This window comes from Cebus imitator, unplaced genomic scaffold (genome assembly GCF_001604975.1).
Source record: "Cebus imitator isolate Cc_AM_T3 unplaced genomic scaffold, Cebus_imitator-1.0 Scaffold203, whole genome shotgun sequence".
NCBI lineage: Eukaryota > Metazoa > Chordata > Mammalia > Primates > Cebidae > Cebus > Cebus imitator.
Genome location: NW_016107518.1, coordinates 137,067 through 147,029, shown reverse-complemented (window position 1 = coordinate 147,029; position 9,963 = coordinate 137,067). Strand labels below are relative to the sequence as shown.

General features: G+C 40.5%; 1 protein-coding gene across 4 annotated transcripts in view; it reads left to right on the top strand.

Annotated features, from left to right (window-relative positions):
* Positions 1 to 9,963, top strand: part of SIN3A (SIN3 transcription regulator family member A) — an 87,910-nt gene that overhangs the window by 27,538 nt on the left and 50,409 nt on the right. For 2 of the 4 annotated variants that reach the window (XM_017547946.2, XM_017547944.2), the window contains exons 2-3: positions 541 to 762; positions 7,888 to 8,064. In XM_017547946.2, coding sequence (XP_017403435.1) covers positions 574 to 762; positions 7,888 to 8,064 — 366 coding nt within the window. In that variant the 5' untranslated portion in view covers positions 541 to 573. The remainder of the gene's footprint in view (positions 1 to 540; positions 763 to 7,887; positions 8,065 to 9,963) is intronic. The other 2 variants (XM_017547947.2, XM_017547948.2) reach the window with 1 other exon arrangement.

The following is a 9,963-nucleotide window of genomic DNA, read 5'->3' as shown; positions in this document are numbered from 1 at the left end:
TCTTCTTAAAAAAAAAAAAGAAATGTACATAGCTTCTTAAATTGACAAGTCTAGAATCTTTTGTCTTCCTATTCCTGGCACAGTGTTCTTTCCATGATATCATTTTAATTGTTGAAACAAATGTTAAATTAGACCATAATTATAATAGTAGGTCTTGAGAAGATTTAAGAAGAAGCACTTGAATATTTTTGCAGCATGTGGATATGTAATAAATATTAGGAATGATAGCATTTGAGGAGAAAACTAGAGAATAAAGGGAAAAAAGGTTGTGTTTATATTTTAAATTGGAGCCTATTTTTCAACTTCAGAGTACCAAATTAATTAAAACTATTATTTAAATGTTTGTGTTTTTCAGTTATAACTTGTTCACAATGTGTTCGGGGGTGTTTATGCTCACATGCACTTAAACTTCATCACTAAGATGAAATAGATTATCAGCTCTGGGAATCAAGCTTATACTAAACTTGGGTGACTCCTAAGTTGCATCCATCACACTGGAGTGAGAATTGACTTGCATGCTATTGCTTTTGGTTTCTGCAGGTTTTGTAGTGCATCCCTGAGCATGAGCGCAGAATGAAGCGGCGTTTGGATGACCAGGAGTCACCGGTGTATGCAGCCCAGCAGCATCAAATCCCTGGAAGCACAAAAGTTTTTCCTCACTGGCACCAGGTGCTTGCCCCCACCCCTCCTGTGTATGATGCAGGGGCAGAGACCATGCAGTCAGCCACAGGAATTCAGTACTCTGTAACACCCGGCTACCAGGTAAGCTGGAGCCAACCAGGGGACTAGAATGAGGGAGGAGGAATAATTTTAGACAATTAGAAAACATTTCTAAATACTGAATTAGATATTAAAAAATTGTGGAGTATGTGTAAGGTAAAAAAAAAACAAACTTGTGTACTCACCATACAAGTTTATGGAAAGAGAATGTCATGGCCTTTGAAGTTCCCTGTGTATCCCTCTCTGATCCCTTCTTTTCCCTCACTTCAGAGGTAGCCACTAATCTAAACTTTGTGTTTATCATTCCCTTGACTTTATTTACTTAAAAAAAATCTCTTAACATAATTGTTTAGTTTTGGTATTTCTGAAATTTCATATAAATGGAAACATTTTCTTTGATGCACTTTATTTTTTAAACTCCGTATTTTTATAGATAGCTGTGATAACACCGTTTTTACTCTGGTATGAATTAGATGCATGTACTCAATTTATTTGTCAGTTCTACTGTTGGACTATTGGGCCGTTTCCAGGTTTTTGCTTTTACAAAGGTGCTGCCATGAACATTCTCATGTTCTCTTAGTGCACTCAGTGGCAATTCATGACAAAATAAGAAGCTCGTGCCAGAATTTAAATCATCACACTTATTAAGACAGTTTTGCTATTTATTTTTAAAAATCAGTGATGGGCAGCAAAAAGTAATTTTAATTTTAAAAAGTAAAATAAAATAAAAGGCAGCTGAATTAAACATCATTATAGAGAAATATGGCTGACTCTTGGATAGTGTGAGGATTGATGCACTGACCCCTCACCCCCCAACCCCATGCAGTCAAAAATACATGTATAACTTTTTTTCTTTCTTTTTTTTTTTTCTGAGAGATAGGGTCTTGTTCCGTGGCCCCTGGTGGGATGCAGTGGTATGATCATGGCTCACTACAGCTCAAACTCTTAGGTTCAAGCAGCCCTCCTGTGCCTCAGCCTCCCTAGTAGCTGGGACTACAGGTGCCCACCATCATGCTTGGCTAATTTTTAAGACGTTTGTAGAGATGAGGTCTTGCTATATTGGCCAGGCTGGTCCTAAATTCTTGGCCCCAAGTTATCCTCCCCCATCAGCCTCCCAAAGAGCTGGAATTACAAGTCTGAGCCACTGCATCCAGCCCATATATAATTTTTGACTCCCCCAAAATTTAAATACAAATAGCCTATTGTTGACCAGAAGCTTTACCGATAACATAAATCGTTGGTTAGCATGTCTTCTGTATATTTGTCATATACTGTATTCTTACAATAATCTAGAGGAAAGAAAATATTAAGAAAATCATAAGTAAGAGAAAATATATCTACTATTCATTAAGTGGAAGTAGATCATCATAAAGATCTTCATCCTTGTCTTCACATTGAGTAGGCTGAGGAGGAGGGAGAAGGAAGATGAAGGATTAGTCTGGCCATCTCAGGGGTGGCAGAGGTGGGAGAAAATCCACGTATAAGTGAACTTGTGTTGTTGCTGGGTGCAGTGGCTCACACCCATAATCCCAACACTTGGGGAAGTTGGAAGCATGAGGATTGTCTGAGCCCAGGAGTTAGAGACTAGCCTGGGTAACATAGCAAGACCCTCTGTCTCCTAAAAATAAACAAAGATTAGCAGGACATAGTGGTGCACACTTGTGTTCCTAGCTTCTTGGGAGGCTGCAGTGAATTTGCTACCACACCACAGCATGGGTGACAGTGTGAACTTGTCTGAAAAAGAAAGAAAGAAATAATTTAATTAATTAATTAGAAAAACAAAACAACAACAACAAAAAACTAGCCCAGCATAGTGGTGTGCGTCTGTAGTCCTAACTACCTGGGAGACCGAGGTGAGAGGATTGCTCAAGCCCAGGAAGTCAAGGCTGCAGTGAGCTATGATCAAGCCACTATAGTTCAGACTGGACAACAGTGTGAGACCCCGTCTCTTTAAAAAGAAAACAAAACGCATATTATTCAAGGGTCAGCCATAGTTGGTTTACATTGTGGTGCAAACTCCTTATCCTGTTGCAAACCAGTCAGCAGGTTTGAGGACATAGAGGAGTTTCTCAAGTACCTATGAAAGGGATTGCTGGGGCACAGGGTATATGCATCTTTAGCGAGTACTGCCAAATTGTTTTTAGAAGGTATACCACTTTAAATTCCCCCAAGCATTGCATATTTCTGTTGTTCTATGTCCTGACCAACACTGATCATTCATCTGTTACTCTGTTTTGTAGAAGTGAGGAATTTGTTTTTTGCCCATTTTTGTTTAACAAAAGTTTATCACTTTGGTTTTTTAAAATTATTTTATTTTTATTTTTTTGGGACAGAGTTTTGCTTTTATCTCCCAGGCTGGAGGGCAGTGGTACAATCTCGGTTCACTGCAGCCTCCACCTCTCAGATTCAAGCGATTCTCCTGCTTCAGCCTCCCAAGTAGCTGGAATTACAGGTGCCTTCTGCCACACCTGGCTAATTTTTTGTATTTTTAATAGAGGTGGGGTTTCACCATGTTGGCCAGGCTGGTCTTGAACTCCTGACTTCAGGTGATCTGCCCCTCTCGGCCCCACAAAGTGCTGGGATTACAGGCGTGAGCCACGGTGTCTGGCCTATTTTATTTTATTTTACTTTATTTTTTAAGATAGGATCTCGGTTTGTTGCCCAGGTTGGAGTACAGTGGTGCGATCTCAGCTCACTGTAACCTCCGCCTCCTGGGTTGAAGCGATTCTCCTGCCTAAGCCTCCTAAGTAGTTGGGATTACAGGCATGCACCACCATACCCAGCTAATTTTTGTATTTTTAGTAGAGACAGGGTTTCACCATGCTGGCCAGGCTGGTCTCAAACTCCTGACCAGGCTGGTCTCAAACTCCTGACCTCAGATAATCCGCCAGCCTCTACTTTCCAAAGTGTTGGAATTATGGGCATGAGCCACTGCACCTGGCCTTATTTTATTTTTTTGAGATGGAGTCTCACTCTGTTGCCCATGCTTGAGTGCATTGGTGCACTTTCGGCTCATTGCAACCTCCGCCTCCCGGGTTCAAGTGATTCTCCTGCCTCAGCCTCCTGAGTAGCTGGGATTACAGGCGCACACCACCATGCCAGGCTAATTTTTTTTGTATTTTTAGTAGAGATGGGGTTTCACCATGTTGGTCAGGCTGGTCTCGAACTCCTGACCTCATGATCCCGCCCACCTCGGCCTCCCAAAGTGCTGGCATTACAGGCGTGAGCCACCATGCCCAGCCTAATTTTTGTATTTTTAATAGAGATGGGTTTTTGCCATGTTGGCCAGGCTGGTTTTGAACTCCTGGTTTCAAGTGATCTGCCCACCTTGGCCTCCCAAAGTGCTGGAATTACAGGTGTGAACCACTGCGCCTGGCCATACTTGGTTGTTTTTTTTTTTTAAGAAAGAATAGAAAATCACTTTTTCTCTCTCACCCCTCGGATTTTCTCCACTGGTGAATTTCTTCGGCATCCAGTTTTGTTATCTGTATCAACCTATATAGCTATCTAAATTCACTTTTTTTTTTTTTTTTGAGACAGTGTCACACTCTTGCACAGGCTGGAATGCCATGGCACGATCTTGGCTCACTGCAACCTTCACCTCCTGGGCTCGAGCAATCCTCCCACCTCAGTCTCCTAAGTAGCTGGGTCTACAAGTGCACGCCACCTTTGGCTAATTTTCGTATATTTTTTAGAGAGAGCATTTCACCATGTTGCCCAGGCTGGCCTAGAACTCCTGGACTCAAGTGATCTGCCTGCCTTGGCCTCCCAGAGTGCTGGGATTATAGGCGTGAGTCACTGCGGCTGGCCTTTCCACTTTTTTGGGGTGCAATTTGGATCGTACAGTACATACTGTTCTGCCATTTACTCTTTTTATTTAATATGTAGTGGATGTCTTTCTACTTCAACGTATAGCTGGTCTGGAGAGGCCTTCAACCTCACTTGTTAGTGACCTTAAAAAGGTATGGCTGGTACTGGGAGTATAAACTGAGGTAATCTTATTTGAGAGTGATTTGGCAGTTTGTGTCAGATTCTTTTGTTACTTTTTGATCTGGCAATTCCATTTCTAATAATTTAGTATAAAAATACAAATAGGGAAATGCAGTTGAAGTAGGAAATGGTCATTCCTTAGGTGTCAGTCTTCCTCAGGGGTCCCCTTGAAGCATTCTAATGCCTTCCTGTGGGGCTAGGGCAGCGCTCAGAAGACTGCCAACAGATGGCATTTTTTAGGACTTGGAAGGAAAAAAAGTTGCTTGTTTTCCTTGGGTGATTACTTTCATTATCCAGACAGGTTAATGACTATTTCCTACATGTGGGATAATTACATTTTTTCCATATGGAAACTATGTGCTTGTATAAAACTAACCACCTAAACTCCAAGTCAGTTTTGTAAAAGCCTGTAAACCTGTATACATGTGGAATATAGAAACTCAGAATAATAGCCCATGTTGAAGTATATTAGAGCTTTTAGAATTGTCTAAATAGTTTCTTTTACTCTTAATATACCTTGCATTGTTTCTGTGGATTTATGCATAGTCACTCAGTTTCTCCCTCTCCCTCATTTCTTCATCTCCCTCCAGGATAATTGTTATAAATGTAAGGATTTGAAAACAGTTTTACTCACTCTTAAATTGTAGTATAAAATTTCACATTGCTTAGAGAAAGAAAGTTTCATGTTATTTAGTCTCCTTATTTTGGGGATGGGGCACTCAGGCATTTGGTCAGATTGTTGTTTTCCATGGTGATCAACAGGTCTGAAAAAGGGGGAAAAAAAGCTCTGAAATTTTTTATAGCATTTCTTGCAATAGATATAGAAGGAAGGTGGGTGTGGCTTTTATTTTCTCAAACTTAAAAGAAGAGAAAGATTGAGATAAAAGAATAGAAAAGACATTTGTTTGAGGCCAAACCACCAACAATTTGGGAAAAAAAATTTTTACATTCGATATAATGCTTGTAGCAAACCAAGATAAGCAAAATAAATTAGGCCAGGCATGGTGGCTCACACTTGTAATCCCAGCACTTTGGGAGTTCAGAGCGGGAGGATCATTTGAGGTCAGGAGTTCGAGACCAGCCTGACCAACATGGTGAAACCCTATCTCTACTAAACACACTATAAGAATAGAAAGAAACAAAATAAAAGTCATCTATAATTTTGTAGCCACAAGATTAAATGCTAACATTTTGTTATGTATCAGTTGTCTAGGGTTTAAAATCTTTATCATACTGCTTTGTAATGTGCTTTTATTTATTTATTTATTTGGGACAGGGTCTTGCTCTGTCACCCAGTGTAACGTGCTTTAAAAAGTTATTTAAAAGTTTAAGTCTATATACAGTACATGAATACATTCAACTTGTGGATTATGGACTTTTTTTCAGGTTTAAATATATTCATCTATATCACTGCTATTGAAAGCGTGGCTTACAAATGATAATCTGTATCCTTTGTTTCTAGTCTTTAATGACTTAAGCATAGAAATTCAGAGTGTTTGGAAACAATTCTAGCAATTGGACATTACCTTTTATTTTTAAAATGAAGTAATGAAAGTTACATAGTGGCTTATGCCTGGGACCCACACTGTGAGGGGCCAAGGCAGGTGAACTGCATGCCCAAGAGTTCGAGACCAGCCTGGGCAACATGGTGAAACCCTGTTTATACAAAAAGTACAACAATTAACCAGGCATGGTGGTATGTGCCTGTAGTCCCAGCTACTCAGAAGGCTGGGCTAGGAGGATCATTTGAGCCTGGGGAGGTCAAGGCTGCAGTGAGCCATAATTGTACCACTGCACTCCAGCCTGGGTGAGAGGGTGGGACGCCATTTCAATTAAAGAAAAAGAAAATTATGGGTTTATGTATTTTTTATTTCACTTTCACAGTAATTTTTTTTTATTGGATTCTTATAAAAGTTGTGGTCCTTGATGGATTGGGAATTTTAAGAAAAATCTTATACCCCAGATAGTTTGAAATAAACTATAATAATTTTTTTTCTTCCTTTTAGAGACAGAGTCTTGCTTTGTTGTCTAGGCTGGAATGCAGTGGTGCCATCTCAGCTCACTGCGACTTCCACCTCCCAGGTTTAAGTGATTGTCGTGCCTCAGCTTTCCAGTAGCTGGGATTACAGATATGTGTCACCACGTTCGGCTAATATTTTTGGTATTTTTAGTAGAGATGGGTCTCCTCATGTTGGCCAGGCTGGTCTCTAGCTCCTGGACTCAAGTGATCCGCCTGCCTGGGCCTCCCAAAGTGCTGGTTTTAGGTGTGAGCCACTGTGCCCAGCTAAACTATGCAATTTTTAATAGCTACAAATAATGCTATTGCCCGGCGCGGTTGCTCAAGCCTGTAATCCCAGCACTTTGGGAGGCCGAGGCGGGTGGATCACGAGGCCAAGAGATCGAGACCATCCTGGTCAACACGGTGAAAACCCGTCTCTACTAAAAATACAAAACATTAGGTGGGCATGGTGGCGCGTGCCTGTAATCCCAGCTACTCTGGAAGCTGAGGCAGGAGAATTGCCTGAACCCAGGAGGCGGAGGTTGCAGTGAGCCGAGATCGCACCATCGCACTCCAGCCTGGGTAACGAGAGCGAAACTCCGTCCCCCCAAAAAAATAATAATAATAATGCTATTATAACATGGGTGGGTTGTAATTTATTATTTCACCAGTTCCTTTTGTGGAAAGTTTGGGTTTCTTTTTCTTTCTTTTCCTTTTTTTTTGAAATAGGGTCTCACTTTGTCACTCAGGCTAGAGAGCAGTGGCGTGATAACAGCTCACTGCAGCCTTGAACTTGTGGACTCAAGCAGTTCTCCTTTACCTCTAGAGTAGGTGTGACCACAGGCGCATGTCACCACAACTAGCCAATTTTTTTATTTTTTGTGGAGATGGTATCTATCTCACTTTGTTGCCCAGGCTGTCTTTTCTCTTTTTAGAGACATGGTCTCACTCTGCGGTCCAAGCTGGAGTGCCGTGGTATGATCATAGCTCACTGCAGCCTTGAACTCCTGAGTTTAGGTGATCTTCCCATGTAGGTGAGATAGGTGTGAGCCGTCACACCCAGCAGAAATTTGGGTTACCAGTTAATTATCTTTGTGTATTTATGTTAGTTTTCTAGACACATTTAGGGAAGAATGTACAAGCCTTGAAGTTTCTTGTCTGTATTTTGTTCACCACAGGTTTCAGCCGTGCCACAGAGCTCCGGCAGTCATGGGCCCACCATAGCAGCAGTTCATAGCAGCCATCATCACCCAACAGCTGTGCAGCCCCACGGAGGCCAGGTGGTCCAGAGTCATGCTCATCCAGCCCCACCAGTTGCACCAGTGCAGGGACAGCAGCAGTTTCAGAGGCTAAAGGTGGTATTCGGCTCCTTTTCTTGAGTCAAAAAGTTTATCTTTAGCAGGAAATATTGGCTGCTGCTTATCGGTTGTGGTGGTGTGACTTTTAACCTGAGATACTAGGTATTGAATCTCAAGTTTTACCTTGTTTTTGCTTTGTGAAATTTGCTTACGTTTCCTATCTTGGCACCAGTGCCTGATCCAGAGAAGAATATACTCAAATGTTTGTGGATTGTATGAATGCTTGTCATTTAAATGTTATCAGGATTGAGGGGCCATTTTCATACAAAATAAACCTTAAAATCCATTTTTTGGCTGCTTCCTTTTGAACTCTCTATTGAGCACACGTATGGTTGGCTACAGGTTTGTTCAGTAAATTGGCCCAGTAATATTGTTATTAAATCTTTTTTTTTTTTTTTTGAGACAGAGTCTCTCTCTGTCACCCAGGCTGGAGTGCAGTGGCATGATCTTGGCTCACTGCAACCCATACCTCCCAAGTTCAAGCCATTCTTCAGTCTCAGCTTCCTGAGTAGTTGGAATTACAGGTACACGCTGCCATGCCCGGCTAATTTTTTGTATTTTTTTTTTTTAGTAGAGATGGGGTTTCACCATGTTCCTCAGGCTGGTCTTGAACTCCTGAACTCAGGCAGCCCACCCGCCTTGACCTCCCAAAGTGCTAGGATTACGGGCACTTTATTTAAAAATATTTTAATTTTATTTTTAATTAAAAAAAAAAAATTTCTAGAGATGGTGTCTCACTATGTTGCCCAGGCTTGTCTCAAACTTCTGGCCTCAAGTGATCCTCCCATCTTGGCCTTCTAAAGTGTTGGGATTACAGGTGCGAGCCACCATGCACAGTTCATGCCTATAACGTTTTATTACCTTCATCTTTTTATTCCTGTTTATGAATAGCTGGACTGACTCACATCTTCAGGTCCATGCTTAGTAAAACACATGCTCCTTTTGGGGGGAATCTTTATAAAGTTTGGGGAAAACTATAACTGTGAATGAATTATCAGTGTTTTCTTATTTCCTGCTGAGTATGTGTGGTAAGTTTCCAGTGCTTTGAAATTCTTGAGGCATCTGTGGAGAAGTGAAGCTTGTGTTCTCAGCTAAGCTTGTGTCTCTGACAACTTGAATGTTACCTTTCAAAATGTATGATTGTTGCAGCAAGTGTTAAGGTTTCAGTTTTTGATTTTATGTTTATGTAAAATCGAGTTCAGGAAATAATAAATGGAGGAACTCTGAAGTGATGTTAAGTCTTGATTTGGTTATAGTAGCCTACTTAAGTTGCTTGCAGGCAGGAATGAGCAATAAACCCTTGAAGGACACATCCATATGCAGCAATAGTTCTGTCTTCTGTTTTCCCTGACACTTATTTAGTTCTTAGTGATCCCTGTCCTCATTGGTGTGGATTCTTGGGAACTTGTTTAATATTGGCCTAAGGACATTAAATGCCACATAAATATTATAAAGTACAGCAAAGCTAAGTGATGTAGAGGAATTTTGTACAATGTACTCTCTATATTGGCTTATATAATATTGACTAATGCATGGTCTTTAAAGAGAGTACAGATTTTTTAGGCCTGAAGCTTCACTCTGGATTCTGTCTTTGGGAAAATGTGTCTAGGGAATATTGTCTGTAAGGAATTTTTTAAGATTTTCCTTAAAAAATTTCACTCTCTTGTAAAGTGATGGCTGTGTACCAAAACGTATTATTGCTGTGGGAGTAGCACTTTAACTAAGTCCTGAAAATACATATTTTTTTAAACTTGGTTGCAGGTGATTTCTCTATTAACACTATGTATTGAGTGGTTACACTTTAATGTTGCAAAATAGCTTATAAACTTGGTATTAAACTAACAAAAACATATTTATTTCTATAGCCTTTTTCTTTTTCTTTTTTTTTTTTTTTTT